General features: G+C 45.3%; 1 protein-coding gene across 2 annotated transcripts in view; it reads right to left on the bottom strand.

Annotated features, from left to right (window-relative positions):
• DTX1 (deltex E3 ubiquitin ligase 1) overlaps positions 1-11,849 on the bottom strand; it is a 128,167-nt gene extending 116,318 nt beyond the window's left edge. Inside the window, exons 1-2 of one of the 2 annotated variants that reach the window (XM_077461247.1) lie at positions 11,158-11,849; positions 9,478-10,192 (exon numbers count right to left, since the gene is read on the bottom strand). In XM_077461247.1, coding sequence (XP_077317373.1) covers positions 9,478-9,733 — 256 coding nt within the window. In that variant the 5' untranslated portion in view covers positions 9,734-10,192; positions 11,158-11,849. The remainder of the gene's footprint in view (positions 1-9,477; positions 10,193-11,157) is intronic. The other variant, XM_077461249.1, reaches the window with a different exon arrangement.
• Positions 11,850-19,264: the final 7,415 nt, after the last annotated feature.

The raw sequence follows: 19,264 nt of genomic DNA, 5'->3' as shown, positions 1-19,264 counted from the left end.
CACAGGCAGAGGCATGATGGGACTTGTAGTTTTGCAACAACTGAAGGGCCACCAGTTTGAGTCCCCTGAGTTAGAGAGTTGAGACAAGCCATTTAACACTGACAGGGGTGCTTAGAGTGGTCAGCTTTGTATATTTATGTAAAACATTTATCCCAAAAGGAACAAAACTGTTGCTGTAACTGCTTAAAAAGTGTTATCTGGAGTTTGGCTTTAATTTGTTTACTGTATCAAAATCTGCTAGTACATCTAACACTCCCCTCCTCCAAGAGAGGCAATGCACCTGTCAAGGGTGTCTCTGTTGCTCCTTCATCCAGACTAGGAGCATTCTAAATACAGGAGGTGTGCTACTGGCCAGATCACAAGATGAAAACAGAGCGAAACAAGCCAAAGTAAAGAAAACAAATGCAGCTACCACATCTAATGATTGGTAAGCTGCTTTATATTACTTTTTTGTTCTGGGTTTAATTCCACGTTAAAGCGGTATTAAACTCAAAACTAAAAATGTAATAGATTGTAGCTTACCAATCAGTTGATGTGGTGGCTGCAGTAGTTTTTTTTTTTTTTTTGGGCTTTTTTCCTCTGTTTTCATCTGGTGATCTGGCTAGCAACACATCTCCTGTATTGAACTGCCCTCACTCTGGATGAAGGAGCACAGAGACACCTTTGGACAGTAGCACTCTCTCTTGGAAGAGGGGAATGTTAGATGTACTAGCAGATTTAGATGCAATGCATACTAGCTCATTATGCGATGCATATTAGCTCATTATGCCTTTGTCTTGCAGGGTTCGAACCCCCCCCCCCCCCCCCCGAGGTTTGCCACCTCTTTAAATGGCACCTAAAATCATGGTGCGGTTCTGCCACGACTGTTGCGTGATAAATCGCACTGCAGTCACGGCAACCCGCATCACGTGAAGCTTGTCGCCTCCATCATCAGGTGAAATAGTAACAAAGCCTAAACAAGAAAACAAATGCAGCCATCACATCTAAGAATTGGTAAACTGCAATATAATAAATGTTTGCTTTTGGGTTTAATATGGCTTTAAGTGAATACTGTACCCCAATCATTTTTTTTTTTTTTTTTTTTTTTTTTAGCAGTAAAATACAGGTCTAAACAGAGAACGACTCTTACTAGTAGTGTATTAAAAAAGAAGAAACACAGTTGCATGAGTGGAAACTGTGTAGTTGTTATTGCACTTAATACATTGTTTCCAGTCATATGCAACTGTGTTTCTTCTTTTATCATTTTATTATACATTATCAAAAAAATGCTGTTCTTTTTTGGGAGAGCCCTGTTCTTCTGAGAATACTGATGCCACCCTACTACAGTTTACCTATTCATTCTCACTCTAGGCTCCACCTCATTGTGTTTTTGTATTAGAGGTATTTATTAACCACTGTTTTTTTTTTGTTTTTGTTTTTTATTTCGTTTTTTTTTATGTTAAGTAAATAATACAAAACATTTTTGCAAAAAAGTTCTCACACGCAGCATGGGCAAACTTAGAATTAAACCCCATAAATGCATCCTGCTATTCTGCTTCTCGGCCTATGTATGGGAATACAATATTTTTTTTATTGTTTGAACCAGAAGTGTACCTAGAGCCTTCAGGGCCAGGTGCAAAAAGAAAAAAAGAAAAGAAGGGTGCCTCTGACCAATACCCGGGGCCTTCCCTTCAAGCCTGGTGGCGGAATGCTAGGGCCCGGTCGCAGGTTGTTACCCTGGTATTTCCGCCACTGGTGTCAGTAGTTTTATTTTTTTTATTTTGTTTATTTTTTACCGATCAATTTTGATCATTTTTTTTACAATATCATGTTATATATTATCATTTCACAATTTTTTTAGGAGCTCCATTGGAGGTTTTGGTGAAATATCAGGGGTCTAAACAGATGTTTCACCTTTGAGACCGGGTAAGGAGATTGAGGACACAACTTCTCTTCAAACAGGGCTCCTAAGAAATTGTAAAAATAAATGATAAAAAATAACATTGTAAAAAACTAAATAAATGGTAAAAAATGGTAAAGTGGTAAAAAAATAAAAATAAAAGACTGGCAGAACTACCAGGATTGCAAGGGTCAATCTTGCGACCGAGCCCTGTCGTTCTGCCACCGGGTCGGAGGGAACGAACCCAGCTGGGAATCAGGGAGTTCTTTATGATTTCTGGGGTCCTGAAGGTTCTAGTTATGTCTCTAGTAGGACTTGTACAAAGCATAGATAGTCTCTGCTCACATAGTTTTCTTTTTCTTTCTTTTATTTTCACCCGCTTATCCAGCCAGCCAGAGACTTGTCACTAAAATGAAAAATCTCATTATGATTTCATATTGTACCCTGGACATGAAGAATTGGATGTGTGGACCAATATGATTGCATTTTGTTTTGGTGATTTCCATATTTAGAGTCAGGCCAAGAAATGTTTTAATTTCTTGTACATAGGCTTCTATTGAAATGGTCTGGCATACCTGGAATCTGGATTATGGGTGTAAAAGTTACATTGTTCTAAAAATAAATCTAATAATTATTTGGTGAAAGACAAAATTAAAAAAAAATTATGGGGTAAAATTTTCAGTTTCCATCTTAATTAGCGTTACACTGGAATTCCACTTTAAATGTATTCTTCCAGAGATATAAATCTATGTTGTTTTGAACCAGTGGTGTTTAGTCTTACTGTCTTAGGGCCAGTTCACACCAGAACGCGGTGTGGGAAATGTGCCTGGTATGCGGTATTTCGCTAGAGGAAAAATGTAAAGTTCAAAATGCACTGCAGTTGTGATCTGCAGCGGGTGTCAATGTTAAGTTAATAACACCCCAAATGCAAACGCATTTCACTCAGTGCGTTTTGCCTGCATGAAATTAAGTAGGTGGCCGCACACTCCGCAGGACGCCAATATTTTATTGATCCATATGAAAAAGACAGCATAAAAACATCACAGGGCAGAGCAAGGAATACAGATGAGAGAGATGTTAACGGCGCTTGTTCAGTGCCAGCACCAGATCGCATGGTACAGAAGTACCCTGTGATCTGGTTGCGTTGTATTTTTTAAAGTAGTGTATACACAATTTTTGCTGCGGTCCAGTGAGATTCAGTCCATTCAAAATGAATAGGCTCAAAGCGCACCACCCTGAACCGCATGCGAATCGCACAGGAATGCAGAATTTAGCCTCGTACACACGGGTACGATTGTTGGCCAACCGAGCATCTGATTTTTGTCCAAAGGGCATGTGCCAGGATCTTGTCTTGCATACTAACGATACACAATTGTTGTGCCACAAACCCGAACCTAGTGAAGTACTAGGAGAACTTTCAGCTCTAATTGGCTCTAATTAGCTCTCTGCTAATTTTGTGTTTGGTGAGCATTGATTCCGAGCATGCGTGTTTGTACTTTCAACATTTGTGTGATGGATTTGTGTACTGACGATACGAAAATCTTACGTCAAACCGTGTCTGCCAAAAATGTACTAGCCTGTCATCCAACATTTGTTGGCCGAAAATTGGACAACAATTGTCAAAAGGAGCGTACTAATGGTAAGATTTTAGGACAACAGTCTGACAACAGACATTCCCCTGCCAACAATCGCATCATGTGTACGAGGCTTTAGAGCAACTTAGGAAACATCCCCATATAGTGTAATGAGTTTTTTTAAGCTGTGGTCATTATTTCATCTCATAGTAACTTTTTCATTTCAATATACAATCCACATACATAAACACTACATTAGTGTGGAATACTGTTTGCTTGAAATGGCCAATTAACCAATGGAAACCGCTATTCATGAATCGGTATTTTATCTCATGAATTGGTATTTTATCTCCATGTCTCTTTTTCTGCTGTCCTGATAAAAACCTCAGTTATCACCAGCCACAAGAGCAATATTTTTGAAGAGTAAGTTTCTTCAAGTGATTTAATCACTTACTGAGTGTGCAGCTTCCTTATCTTGTAAACCTTGTCTATGTTTCAGTTTTAAGCTGGTGCCTTGACCACTGCTCCAGGTTTCCTGTTTTAAGGTGGCTCCTTTTTCTTGCACCATCCTGTGGCGCCACCCTGGCATGCAGGGACTAGTTGAGTCTCCCCTACTTTGCCTCCTTCCTCCCCCTCTCTCCCTTCTCCTCCTAGCTAACAGACTGACTCCAAACTGCACTGTCCGCTGTTAAAGTGGTTGTAAAGGCACATGTATGCATCAGCCCCCCCAGCCCCCCTAATACTTATCTGAGCCCCCTCTTGGTCTAGGCTTGGGTCTGCACCTGACTGGGTGCCCCCACAGCAAGCTGCTTGCTGTGGGGGCACCTGGCAGGAGGGAGGAGCCAGGAGCACTAGCATTGGACCTGAGAAGAGGAGGATCGGGGCTGCTCTTACTGTAGATAGTAGGAACCTTCAGGTACCCACATGAAGCCCCTGCTTCATCCAGGGACCCCCAAAGCTCAGGGTGCTCTGTAATACAACTATTAATTATGTGGTATCTGGTGCAGGCCCCATCCTACCTATATGCCTTATTATGGTTGTTGGGGGTGCCCAAAAGTGTAAGCCCTTGTACACACAGTCGGACATTCCAACAACAAAATCTGTCCGAAACTGGTGTTGCATACACACAGTCGGACAAAGTTGTCGGAAAATCCGATTGTACGTAACGTGATGACGTTATTTCGTTACGACGGGACTACGTTCAGGCTAGTAGCCAATAGCTTTGGTCTAGGAATTTGATCTGAGCATGCATAGCACTTTGTCCGATCGGAATTCTGTACACACAATCGGACAAAGTCCGATCGGATCATGTTGTCGGAAAATTTTATAGCCCAGCTGGAAAACTTGGTCCGTCGGATACTCCAACAGAAACAGTCCAATGGAGCCCACACACTGTCGGATTATCCGACAACACAGTCCCATCGGACATTGTCCATCGGAATGTCCGACTGTGTGTACAAGGGCTTAGCGGTAAATAGTAAATGTGGCCGGAGGAGATAGGGCCAGGAACCAAAGAGTTTGCTCAGTAATTGTATTACTACGTGGCCTAGATACCTAGATTTGAGGGAGTCCCAGAAGGCTTAAGAGGACAGTCACCTACATTTTAGACCCTCCCCATCCACAGGTTTGCATTAGGTCCAGACAAATCTACAGTATATACAGGGCTGAAGTATATATAGTACAAATGAACTGTTTTCATTGTTAAAGGCTTTTTAATTTGGTTCAGTCACACTTGTAAATTCTTGCAACACCTTTACTACTCTGCATAGGCATGAAAATCACCTTACAAAATTTTGGTTCAACGAATGTGCTTGCTCGATCATCTCCCTGCCAACGGGATGAGGTGATGGTGTTCATTTATTGCCTACTGAGTAGGCTGCAGATGGAAAGGTGACACAAGAAATTGCATAAATAAGAGTTTTTATGTTTGAAAGTGCAATATGCAGAGATGTGTGTATAAACCATTGAACAAACCATACAGAAGTATAAATCTATCGGCAGGCAAAATAATACACATACATGTATTTCCATTGTTTATTTCGATGTTTACCTTAGATCTCCATTCACCATCCCTACTATTTAAATATGATGTGATATGAGCAGATGTGTGTAAATCTATGTTTACCTCTGTAGTCCCGGTGTGAAGATCCAGATCCTCTGGTCATTTCTTTTTCATGACTCTGCAAGTTTTTCTGTTCGAGGATTCCCCATTGGAGATGATATGTTTTATGCAGAATTTTGGAAAGCATTGCTGTTTGCAGCACAAGAACAAATTTCCATGGGCACTGCAAAGGTAAACATCCATTTGCAGAAGGCCACCCCTAACACACTCCATCCAAGAAGAAATTAGTATGTTTGTTTTTTTTTTTTTGCTAATTTGTGCCTTGTGTTGATTCAACGGTGTTTCATAAATTTAAAGCAGAACACCAGCCAAACAGAGATGGTATGTATTTGTATGTGGATTGTTTTACCTGCCGAAAAAATGGTAACTGTCCTGCCACTCAGTAACACAGGAGACGCTGCATATCCAGGTACAGCAAACTCCCGTTTTTGCAGGACAAATATGTAGTATATGATGGTTATCCACTCACCCCTACCTGCTGATCAGACATGATAGCGCACCCTATGCCCTCCCCCATGTAATCTCTCAGGACTGGCAAACATGTTAGACAGATAGCACTTGAATTAAACCTGAGCTTTACCTATGCAGGGCAAAGCAATTTCCAGGGAAACTAAACCCTCCTATTCTTTACAGCCTAGGAAGTTGTTATCTCAGCCTCGGTTTTCTCTACAGTTGCCATGGTGCTGCACATGTGATCAGTTATGATGATGACTTTATGGCTTTACAGTTCAGTCAAGAGCACAAGCAACTGTGACAATTATCATTCATGGCATGCCTTGGATGTAACTGTTTTGGGAAACTGTTAAACTGATAGGTTTAGTTCTGCTTTAAAAGAGAAGTATGGATTTCCTGTTTTTGGCTTAATTCTAATCCTGTTTTTTAAATTAAAATAACCAACCTATAATTCTTACCTGCTCTTTGCAGTGGTTTTGTACAGAGCAGCCCTGATCCTCCTCTTCTCATGTCCCCCCCCCCCCCCCCCCTCCCGCTGATGCTCCTGGCTCCTCCACTTCAGTGAGTTCATCTATTGAGATAGAGATTGACTCGGCCATCTCACCACAGCTAATGGCTCCGGCTACTATCTGCCCAGTGAGGAGGGGCAGAGCCAGGTTAGCCGTTGCTCACTAAGTATGGGGGTGGGGGCATTCCTGCTGTACAGGAGTTTTTTTTACCTTGATGCCCTTTTAAAGTGAGTTTCTTTACAACCACTTTAGGAGCACAAGCAACTAGGCACAAGGCATGTCTTGAATGTAACTGTTTTGGGAAATGGTATACAACCCAAAACCGAAAATGTATTATATTGTAGTTTACCAATCATTAGATGATGTTGCTGCATCAGTTTTCTTTTCTTAGGCTTTTTCCCCTCTGTTTTCACCTGGTGATCATACCAGTAACACCCCTCTATTGGAATGCCTACACTCTGGATAAATGAGCACAGGGGCACCCGGGTGACACCAGCCACAGGGGTGACACCCGTGGCTAGCGGCACCGCTAACACCACCCGCTGCCCTGATGATCTGCGCCCCTCGCTGTGTCCCTTGGTGGAGCTGAATGAAGCCGCCTCCTCCTCTGTTTATATCCACACAGGAGGGGGAAGAGCCCGAGGGACACACCCCGCTGTGTGTAAATGTCCGTCCACACTGTTCTGAGGTCTGTAAACTCTATTATAAGTAGATGGACGTGTGCGGAGGGGGGTGGGTGCTTTGGGAGGGGTGTCTAAACTGATGGTGGGGTCTGCACTAAGCCCCTGTACACACGGTCGGAGATTTCCACAACCAAATCCGTCGGATTTTGTCCGTCGGATCTTGTCCGAAACTGTTGCATACACGCGGTCGGACAAAGTTGGCGAAAAATCCGATCTTTCAGAACGTGATGACGTAATTTAGTTACGATGGGACTATATTCAGGCTAGTAGCCAATAGCTTTGATGTAGGAATTTGATCTGAGCATGCGTGGCACTTGGTCCGATCAAAATTCTCTACACATGATCGGATTACGTCCGATCGGCCCAGTTGGTTGGGAAATATTTCCAACATGTTGGAAAATTGGGTCCGACGGATATTCCGACGGAATCAGTCCGATGCATACCACACACAGTCGGATTATCCGACGACGCGGTCCGATAGGACACATTCCGACGGATTCTCCGACCATGTGTACAAGGGCTAAGAGGGGGGATTCTATACTGATGGGGGGTCTGCACTAAAGGGGTGTCTATACTGATGGGGGGTCTGCACTAAGGGGGGATCTTATACTTATGGGGGGGTCAGCACTAAAAGGGGGTGTCTATACTGATGGGAAAGTCTGCACTGAGGGGGAGGTCTATACTGGGAGAGGGGGGTCTGTACTGAGGGAGGAGGTCTATAATGATGAAGGGGGGGTCTGTACTTTGTGTGTGGGGGGTTTATACTGAGGAAGGGGGGGGTCTGTTTTTAGTGAGCAGAATCTATACTGAGGAAGGGGGGGTCTGTACTGAGGGGGGAGGTCTATACTGAGGGAGGGGATGTATACTGTGGGAGGGGGTTCTGTGGTTAGTGGAGACTATAGTTGGTGAAGGGGGGGTGACACCTATTTTTTCTGCACCGGGTGACCTCAACCCTAGTGACGCACTGGGGGCACGTTTAAATGGCAGCATTGTCAGTCTGGAGGGAGGGGAGTGTTAGATACACTATCATATTGAAACCAAACTCCAGCTAGTACTTTATAAGCAGTTTTTCTCTTTTGTGATAAAGGTTTTACATAAAAAAATAAAAGCTAATCATTGTAAACACCCCTGCTAGTGTTAAAGAGGAAGTAAACCCTGATGGGTTTACTTCCTCTTTCATTCCCTGCAAAGGCAAAGCATAATGGACTATTATGCATCGCACAGTAGTCCATTATGTGTCACTTACCTGACACAGAAGCCAGCGAAGTCACCGCTGTCCCCTGTAGTTCCGAGCATCCATCTTCTTGGTGGGTCTCCATGGGTCTCGCTGCTCCGGCGCTGTGATTCGCCGGAGCAGCGATGACGTCACTCCCGCGCATGCGCACGGGAGCCGACACACGCGGCATCGCGCAGCATCTTCGTCATTGACGAAGCCGCGCTCAGTGCGCCTGCGCGCTGCTGTCTACGGCGCATGCGCCGTAGACAGCGGTGCCTGTCTTCGGGCAAATATCTCCCAAACCGTATAGGTTTAGGAGATATTTCTTGGACCTACAGGTAAGCCTTAATCTAGGCTTACCTGTAGGTCAAAGTGGTTTGTAAGGGTTTACAACCACTTTAAATGGTTTGTCTCATCTCTGTAACTGATACATTCTACTGGAGAGCTTGTTATTGTGTAAAACAACAGACTTAGTGGCTGGATCACCAGATGAAAACAGGAGAAAAAAAACAGGAAATGAATCCAGTTATCACATCTAGGAAATAGTAAGCTGCACTATAATAAATGTTTGCTTTTGAATTGAATACTGCTTTAATGGCCATTGTCCCTACCTGCACATACTTACTTTCCTCTTGCTCCTCCATTGCTTCAATTTTTTGACTGAAAAGAATACGCCTTGTGTAAGGTTTAAGTTATGACCCCTGAGCAACCAATCACCAAACACCAAAACTGTCACATGGGAGGAAGAGGAATTCCCGAAAGTATGTTATTTCTCTTGGCTTTTGGTGGCTGAACAGAGCTCAGGGAGAATAAAAGAAAAATGAATATGTGCAGCGGGGGAGGGCACCAGGCTTTGAGATACATGGGCAAAGCACGAGTTTTCTTTATGATAACTCAGAGCGGTCTTATAGTATACATTAAAAGTGACACATACAAAATTATTTTCTAGATTCAAAAACAGTAATGCATTTTATATAATAATAAACCACTGTGGCTTCTACTCTTTATGTAATACTGAGATGTGTTTCCTCATAGGGTTACCTGTATCCTGGCGGTACTGATGCATGGTCTGCAAGTCAATAACATATGGGGTTAGCTGTGAGTCCACCTGTCCTAATGCCACTCGTCCACGGCCATCTTCTCGCAGAGCATTCTCAATATGATGGCACACGGTCGCAGTATAAGGCCTCCAGCGTCCATGCTCATTCAGCCACTCCCAAACCACAACTCGTGGCGGTGCCCCTTGACCTCCAAAATTCTGACCAGTAACTGGCATCAGGACATTGGGCCGTGACATGGCAAACAAGTCTTCAGCTGTGGTGTCAGGCAAGATGTATACTGCAAAGCTTTTGTCGAAAAGGCTTCAATAAAGCTGCAGTTATGGTTGATGGTCAAATTATACATTCAAATCTAGTTTTTTATGTCTGAAAAGGCCAAAAGAAATGCTAAACACCACATGGTGAAAAAAAAAAAAAAAAAAAAAGCTGATCAAGAAGGGGGCCTCATATTTAATAGCAGGTGTAAATCTGGCCAAAGCAAATACGTTCTCAAACCAATTACAGGGCCCTTCACCGATCACATGAATAATTCTTGCTTTGCCTCTTCCGTGGCACTCAGTGCTCAATGTCTTTATGCCTTGCGATATATTAAAAAAATACATTTAATCCTGAACCCATCAACTCTGATAGTCAACTGTCAGCTCTTGTGGTCATATGTCCATAAACCCAGATATGTGTTATTCTGAAGGTTCAGGTTCCTAGAAGAGATATATAGAAAGAATTGCATTACTGTATTGTATTTTTCTATGCTTGGTTTAATGCACTGTCACACTGCAATGCTCAATGATGTGCAAATGTGGCATACGAAAAACATGCTGATTTTTAGTATGCCGCTGCTGTTTGTTTTTATATATATATACACTTAATATAAAATTATAAAAATGCAAATATATATATATACATATATATATATATATATATATATATATATATATATATATATATACACACACACTTAATGTAAAATGTATGATATATATGTATATATATATATATATATATATATATATATATATATACACGCACACACATTTAAAATAAAAATATAAATTTAATATAATTTGAATTTAATATAAAAATGTTGATATATATGTATGTGTGTGTATATGTGTGTATATATATATCTATATCTATATATAGATATATATATATATATATATATATATATATATATATAAAATGTTTATATTAAATGTGTGCGTGTGTATATATATATATATATATATACACACACACAAATTTAATATAAAAGTTATAAAAATGTTGATATATACACACACACACAAACAAACACATACTTAATAATATAAAAATGTTGATATATACATCCTTTTATAAACACAATATAAATTGCATTTCAATAAAGGCTATGTTGAGATGGCACTACTGGAAAATAAATAGTTAATATGCTCCATGAAGACCAGATTGTATATAAAGAACAGAACACCATGAACTGATTGTTCTGCTAATCCAGAGACCATCTTCCTACTGCAACAGATACACACAGACATAAATTAACCCACCAAGGCCATGTATGCGGGAAGGCCCCCCCTTCTATACCTAGATTTCCAGGATAACATGATTGCTACCTATGTAGCATTGAAGATGATCCCCCCCCAGATGTGTCAGATCATTAAAAAGCCTGTGCTAGGAAGGTACTCACTGTGGATTCATCTAGTAGCCGGTGATTAGAACATACATTGTGGCTTGGGGTCTGAGCACCCTTGTGAGCTGTTGTGCTGATGGTGGGGGCGCAGTGCTCCTGTACTTGTAGAAGGGATGGAGGAGGCTGACATGTATTTGCCCCCCCCCCCCCCACTCCCCCCTCCATTAGTGCCGGGTGGGTGTGCTCAGGTAGGCAATCTTGCTGCGGTGGTTTCTAGTGGCTGTCATGTGTATTGATGATGGGCTTCTGTAGTTAAGATCCAGGTCCTCTGTTGGAGAACAGTGCAGTCTCCCAAGGGGTGGGGGGTGATTGGGGCTAAGTTTGCCTGATCAATAAGGGGGGAGGGGGGCTTTATACCTGATCGGTAGAAGACCTGCAGGTTTGTCCCCCAATATAGGCAGGGGCTCCTCTTCTATGGGTGCCTTCTATGTGATCCTGATCCTCCTGACACCATCTGCTGCCTCTGTGGATGACTGTCATTCTTATACCTCCCCTGTACCTCTTACCTCCATCCCTCCCTCCCCATCACTCTACAACATGAGCAGTAGCGGAGTCCTCCCTGTGCTGCTGCTGGCTCAGCCTGAGCCTCATATTCCCTATGTGTGTGTGTGTGTGTGTATATGTGTGTGTCAGTCCTTCCCTCTGCATCCCTCTCCCGATGAATGTCTGGATGGCTCAGCACTGCTGCCTCTGCCTTTACTCCAGGGACATACAAATACCGATTGTACAGACCAAGAAAGGGGAGCACAGCAGAGGGAGGGGGGCATTGCATGCTGAGATTGCTGCAAGCATTTCTAATGAATCCATAGTCACAGATCGCAGGAAAATCTGGAAAACTCGCACATGGTGATTTTATTAGAAAATGAACACCCACGGTAATTTAAATGCAGCCTGCATCAGATCTAAAGGCACACAAACACTATATATATATATATATATATATATATATATATATATATATATATATATATATATATATATATAAAAAAATTATAGCCAGGTCTATAGCACAGCCAGGAACAGGGAGACATTGCACCCATGAGATGATGCCCTGACAGGCTGGCATATGACTGCTATAAGGGGGTGCCAGGCAGAGCCTGCACTAATAAAGCACACACTTCTTGCTCTGCTGTCACTAGATCTGACAGCTGACACGCCCCTTTCTGGTTAGAGTGCTGCAAGAAGGACGTGTTGCTGCGCTCTGTACACAGCGCTGGTGGTGGGTGGGGAGGAGAAGCACAATCTGTTTTTCCTCCTGGGGATCTAAGGGGTTAATTTATTATTGTGTTGCAGTCATTTAGTGTTAGCACAGCTCTTTGTTTTAACCCCATTGGAAATACATGTTTGAGTTATGAAAGTTGTCATTTCTGACCTCATTCTCAAAATGCAGATTACCTGGCTTGTCTGTGGTGTTGATGTATTTGAAGCACTGGCTCAGAACAAGCATGTCAGTATGTTGTAAATCGAGATTATTGTAATGCAAACTTTCATGTCGTGAGTTCTGTCTGACTGCTGAACATCTCTTTTATTTATTTATTACAGGTCATTTTGTAGCTCTGCCAATTTATGTAACACTTTACATATATATTTTGAACACTCACATCAGTCCCTACCCCCAAGGAGCTTACAATCTAAAGTCCCTAACGGGCCTTGCCATTTGACGGACTCCAGTTGCTAAGCGGGGGATTGCTCTGCTGATCGCCACTGAGCAGGGAGATGACAGGTCCATCTCCACTTCAGTGGTTGCTGGGCGCAGGGGTGCCGCCCCCTATTATGCACCCGACCTCCTAATCTACATGCGGGGGCGCTGGACGCATAGATTCCAATTGTTTTTTTGTTTTTTTTCGTTTTTTGAAGCACGTGATTAGAGCCAGAGGCTCTAAAAGGCTTAAAAAAAGAGTGGGGTCTGGTCGCAGATCACTGCGCCCCAAGCCCACCCAGTTGTGTGACAATAGGGAATGAATATTTGCTATTGTCTTCCTGATTCTCGTCCCATCCAATCAGAAAGTGGGTCTTGAGACCCATCACCCAATTGGCCGAAAGGAAAAGGGAAGCTATTGGCCTAGGAGGAGGGAGGAGGAGGGAAGAGACGCACGGGGGAAGCCGCTGTGATGCTGATGAGGAGGACAAGCAGGGGAAGCTGCCCCCCTTCACCCGGAGGAAGCGCTGCCTGGGGCCTAGTTGGGGTAAGTTTGGGGCTGGTGACCGATCGACTGGGGGGGGCTGAGTATGCGGTTGACCTGACCGGGGGGGTGTGGGTGCATTGTTTGCCCCCCCCCAATAAATGTACCATAAGCTGCTACTGCTATGCTTCATGGGCAGAGCGGAGACGGACTAACCCAGTCCCGCTCTCATCTATGGGGAGATGCCCCTTGTCATACTGCCCCCCCCACCTGTCACACCCCCTAATACCTTACCAAAGCCCCCAACGGAGCTCCTACATTTTTTTATAAAATAATAAAAAATAAAATTGTAAAAAAAAAAAACGAAATATTGACTAATGACCACCTTAAATACTTTACTGAAAATGTCCACTGCCATATTAACAGTCAGTAGAGCAGTGGACAGTGTCACCATTTACAGTCCTACTGCCACCAGTGGCAGAACTAGGAAGGTCGCAAAGGTCGCACTTGCGACTGGGCCCTGGCATTCCACCACCATGGTGGGACCCCAAGATGGCAGGAAGGGGGCCTATTGCAGAACATGTGAAAGGGATCAGCTGTAGGATGTTATAAAGGGCTGCGTGACAGGGGTAAAGGGCCCTGGGATCTGTGGGATGGGCACCGGGCTCAGAGGGAAGGGCCCCGGCTGGGGTCAGGGGAGGGGGCTCGTCTTGGTTTCTTGCACCTGAGCCCTGAAGGTTCTAGTTACACCTCTGGTGAAAGTGCCAAATACTTGGCCATTGTGCTACAACTTTCTGGATTTCCTGCATGCTTTGCAGCTTCTCCTCTATTTTTTTAAAAACAGGTATGTCTCCTCTAATGTTTACTTTCCACTTCTAAGGACTACATATCCCATGGTACCTTGCTGCTTGCAAGCAGTGAATCAAATACTGACTCCACCTTCTGAAACTCCTCCTCTCAGTTCCTTTGTGCATCAGAAGGCAGCTTTTTTGAAATGTGTGACACAGCAGTGCCTACCTGCAAAGCATAGTGAATACGCATAATAGAATTCAAGGAAGTAAAGGTGTGAGTTTACAAACTTTAAAGTAGAACTAAAGGAAAAACTTTTTTGCCCATTTTGGATAGATTAAAGCGGAGGTCCACCCTAAAGAGGACCTTCCACTCATCGGAACCCTCCCCTCCTCCGGCGCCACAATTGGCACCTTTCAGGGGGGAGGGGGTGCAGGTACCTGTAAAGTACAGGTATCTGCACCCACTTCCGGGATAGCTCTCTGCAGAAAGGGGCGTAGATTACGCCCCTTTCCGAAAGTCCCCCCGCTGCCTGCTGGGAAACACACAGATCCCAGAGGCAGCGGGTCCACCCTTATTGCGCAGCGTGACTCGCGCATGCGCAGTAGGGAACCGGGAAATGAAGCCGAAAGGCTCCACTTCCTGATTCCCATACCCAAGATGGCGGCGGCAGCACCCGAGAGACGATCGAGAGATCGGCTTCGGGTGCCGACATCGCGGGCGCGCTGGACAGGTAAGTGTCACTATTTTTAAAGTCAGCAGCTGCAGTATTTGTAGCTGCTGGCTTTTAAAAAAAAAAAACGCGGAGTCCCGGCGGACTCCCGCTTTAAGGGAGGGTTATAGCTGAGATTTCTTTTCAGTTCTTGTCCCAAAGGCAAAACAGGAAGTTATAGGAAATCAGGGCCGGTGCTACCACTAGGCAAACTAGGGGGCCGCCTAGAGTGGACTGCTGCCTAGGGGCGCCCTGCCACTGGTATTACTACTCTGTTCTCTTTGCAACAAGCAACTAAGTCTCAGCATCAGTAGGCAGCCACCGCTCCGTTCGTACATAGTGTCAGAGGCGCAGTGGTGGCAGAGGACTGTGTCTGTGTCCCAACTCCTGAATGAATGGAAGCAAGCAAAAATTAATTCATGGGCACGAGTAGGCTGCATTGATGTGCACTGGTGAGGCTACATTGAGGGGCGCTGGTGAGGCTGCATTGATGGGTGCTGGTGAGGCTGCATTGATGGAGGCGCTGGTGAGGCTGCATTGATGGGCGCTGGTGAGGCTACTTTGATGAGCACTGGTGAGGCTACTTTGATGAGCACTGGTGAGGCTGCTTTGATGGGTGCTGGTGAGGCTGCTTTTATGGGCGCTGGTGAGGCTGCATTGATGGGCACTTGTGAAGCTGCTTTGATGAGCACTGGTGAGGCTGCTTTGATGAGCACTGGTGAGGCTGCATTGATGGGCACTGGTGAGGCTGCTTTTGATGGGCACTGTTGGGCTGCATTTGATGGGTGCTTCATTAAAAAGGTGGGGTGTACATGGGCAGGACAAAGGGGGTGAAGTCAGGGGTGGAGCGCGGGCGGCAAAACTTACGTCCAGCTTAGCATATTGCAAACTTATTGTCAATAATGTTGTTATAAATGGGCTTTTATTAGATGTAGCTCCTGCATGGCTTGTAGAAATACATTAAAAATTAAAGAAGTAAAAAAAGAAAAATGGGGGGAGAATTACTAAAACTGGAGCACTCAGAATCTGGTGTAGCTGTGCATGGTACCCTGTTTCCCCTAAAATAAGACCTAGCGTGATTGTCGGTGTTGGCTGCAATATAAGCCCTACCACCCAAATAAGCCCTACTCTGTTTCCTCAAAAATAAGCCCTACCCTGAAAAGAAGACCTACAAGGACTTTAACTAGGGTTTATTTGGGGGGTAAGGCTTTTATTGCAGCTATCACCGACAATCACACTAGGTCTTATTTTAGGGGAAACAGGGTAGCAAATCCGCTTGTAACTTCAGCTTGTTCAGTAGAGCTTTGACAATAAAACTTGGAAGCGGATTGGTTTCTACAAGGAGCTGCACCTGATTTTTTATGCTCCAGTTTTAGTAAATAACGTCCACGGGGTCACGCACTCAACATAGTCACCAGCCAGAGAACGTCTTGTATTCTCTGATTAGATGAGATCGGGATTGTGACATCATCTGCCCCTCCTCTCCGCCTGTCCAGTATGAGAATACCTTGTATTCATTGAAATGCAAGCCATTCTCTAAATGGTGGATGTGCCAAGCAAGTGACCCCCCGTGTTCAGTTTACTGACAGCATGTGGCTTGAGCAGCACCTGGAATAGACCAGCATTGACTGTATATAACACAGTCTACTACAGTGAATTGTGCAAGCCCAGTGGCTCCCAGATGTGGGATATGAAGAATTAGATGTAACTAAGATGGACAAATGTAATTAGAGAAATAGATCATAGCTGGGAGTCAACTTTAAAGTAATTGTAAAGTTGTTTTTTTGTTGTTGTTTTTATTTTTTTTAAATAACATGCGTATTATACTTACCTCTGGTGTGCAGTTGGTTTTCACAGAGCAGCCTGGATCCTCCTCTTCTTGGGTCCCTCTTCTCTGCTCCTGGCCCCTTCCTCCTGTTGAGTGCCCCCACAGCAAGCAGCTTGCTATGGGGACACCCGAGCCGAGTCACAACTCTGCGTATCCATTCAGAATCGGAGCCCCATCCCCTTTCTCTCCTCATTGGCTGGCTGACTTTGACAGCAGCGGGAGCCAATGGCTGGTGTCTCAGCCAACGAGGAGAGGAGTCCTGGGCAGCTGAGACACTCCTACAACATCGCTGAATAGAGATGCAGCTCAGATATGATGGAGAGCTGAGAGGGGCTGATGCACACAGAAGGCCTTCTGTCTAGCGTACATTATGATAAAAAAAAACCTTCTGCATTACAGTAGCAGTGCAAACAGTGGGGGTTATTTAAAAAAGGCAAATCCACTTTGCACTAAAAGTGCACTTGGAAGTGCAGTCACCCTAAATTTAAGGGGTAGATCTGAAGTGAGGGGAAGCTCTGCTGATTTTATCATCCAATCATGTGCAAGCTAAAATGCTGTTTTTTATTTTCCTTGCATGTCCCCCTCAGATCTACAGCGACTTTACTTCCATGTGCACTTTCAGTGCAAAGTGGATTTTCCTTTAGTAAATAACCCCCATAGTGTCATAATATGTTACAACACTAATGCTGCCCTATACCAAGATGACAGTGATGTTGAGATAAAGACAATCTCTCACGTAGGCCATGTCCACTCAGGATACCTAGGTGTTCTGTGCAGGCAGCCTCTTGAAATCAATGACAGGTGACTGGCAGCAGGTACCTTCTTATGCATCCCAGAGTGTACATCCGTGTGGGTCCAGTGTACGGATCAGAACACATAGGGGGTTATTTACGTAAGGCAAATCCATTACAAGTGCAGACTATATGTGCAAAGTGCACTTTAAATTGCACTGAAAGTGCCCTTGGAAGTGCAGTCGCTCTAAATCTAAGGCCGCGTACACACGGGCGGACTGTCTGCCCAACTTAGTCCGCCGAAACACATTTCAGCGGACAGTCCGCTCGTGTGTGGGCTTCAGCTGACTTTTTCAGCGGACAGTCTGGCGGACTAAGTCTTTCGGAATGTTGGAAAGACTGTCCGCTGGACTCGCATTTGGGCGGACAATCCGCCCGTGTGTGTGCCAGTCCGCCCAACTTTTGAAATGAGCGGATTTTTCCCGCCCGGAGAAAAGTCCGCTCATTTCGAGCGGGTATCCAGGTAGGCGGGGCCCGTGACGGAGACGTAGCTGGCCCCGCCGCCTGGTATGGACTTAAAGGGGAACTCCAACGCCGAAAAAAATCGGCGTGGGGGTCCCCCCTAAGTCCACAACAGACCCTCGTCCGAGCACGCTACCCGGCCGGCCAGGAAAGGGGGGCGAGCGAGCGCCCCCCCTCCTGAGCCGTACCAGGCCACGTGCCTTCAACATGGGGGGGTGCCTTGTTGATGAGGACAAGGGCCTCTTCCCGACAACCCTGGCCGTTGGTTGTCGGGGTCTGCGGGCGGGGGGTTTATCGGAATCCGGGAGCCCCCTTTAATAAGGGGGCCCCCGGATACCGGCCCCCCACCCTATGTGAATGAGTATGGGGTACAATGTACCCCTCCCCTTTCACCTGTAAAATAAAAGTACCAAAAAAAAACACAACACACGAGATAAAATACTTTATTGCACAGCTCCGGGGGTCTTCCGTCTTCGGGGGTCTTCTCGCCGGACTCCTCCGCTATCTTCTTGTAGCTCTTTTGCTAGCGGAGGAGTCTGGCTTTCTTCCTCCCCGCCGCCGGCCTCTTCTCCCGACTTCGGGGGTCTTGTCCCCCTCTTCGGTTCTTCTGCCGGGCCACCGCGCCTTCTTATAGCTCTTTTACAGGCGGTGGCCCGGTCTTCTGTCACCGCTGTCGCCGCCGCCTTCCGTTCTTCTTCTTCTTCTTCTTCTCCAGGAGATGTTGCCTCGACGATCTCTCCGGCCGGAATGCCAGAGCCGCGCTGCGCGGCCACTTATATAGTGACAATGGGGCGGTGTCACATGGTATATGTCACATGGGTTGGTCACATGGGTTGATGTCACATGGGGACTATGACATCGTAAGGGGGCGGGGTCACCATGTGACACCAACCCATGTGACATATACCATGTGACACCGCCCCATTGTCACTATATAAGTGGCCGCGCAGCGCGGCTCTGGCATTCCGGCCGGAGAGATCGTCGAGGCAACATCTCCTGGAGAAGAAGAAGAAGAACGTAAGGCGGCGGCGACAGCGACAGCGGCGACAGAAGACCGGGCCACCGCCTGTAAAAGAGCTATAAGAAGGCGCGGTGGCCTGGCAGAAGAACCGAAGAGGGGGACAAGACCCCCGAAGTCGGGAGAAGAGGCCGGCGGCGGGGAGGAAGAAAGCCGGACTCCTCCGCTAGCAAAAGAGCTACAAGAAGATAGCGGAGGAGTCCGGCGAGAAGACCCCCGAAGACGGAAGACCCCCGGAGCTGTGCAATAAAGTGTTTTATCTCGTGTGTTGTGTTTTTTTTTGTACTTTTATTTTACAGGTGAATGGGTAGGGGTATATTGTACCCCATACTCATTCACATAGGGTGGGGGGCCGGTATCCGGGGGCCCCCTTATTAAAGG

The sequence above is a fragment of the Lithobates pipiens genome, unplaced genomic scaffold, assembly GCF_037356315.1.
Source record: "Lithobates pipiens isolate NorthernLeopardFrog02 unplaced genomic scaffold, aLitPip1_a1.2 Scaffold_3, whole genome shotgun sequence".
In the NCBI taxonomy this organism is placed as follows: Eukaryota; Metazoa; Chordata; class Amphibia; order Anura; family Ranidae; genus Lithobates; species Lithobates pipiens.
This window is presented reverse-complemented; position numbering and strand designations above follow the sequence as displayed.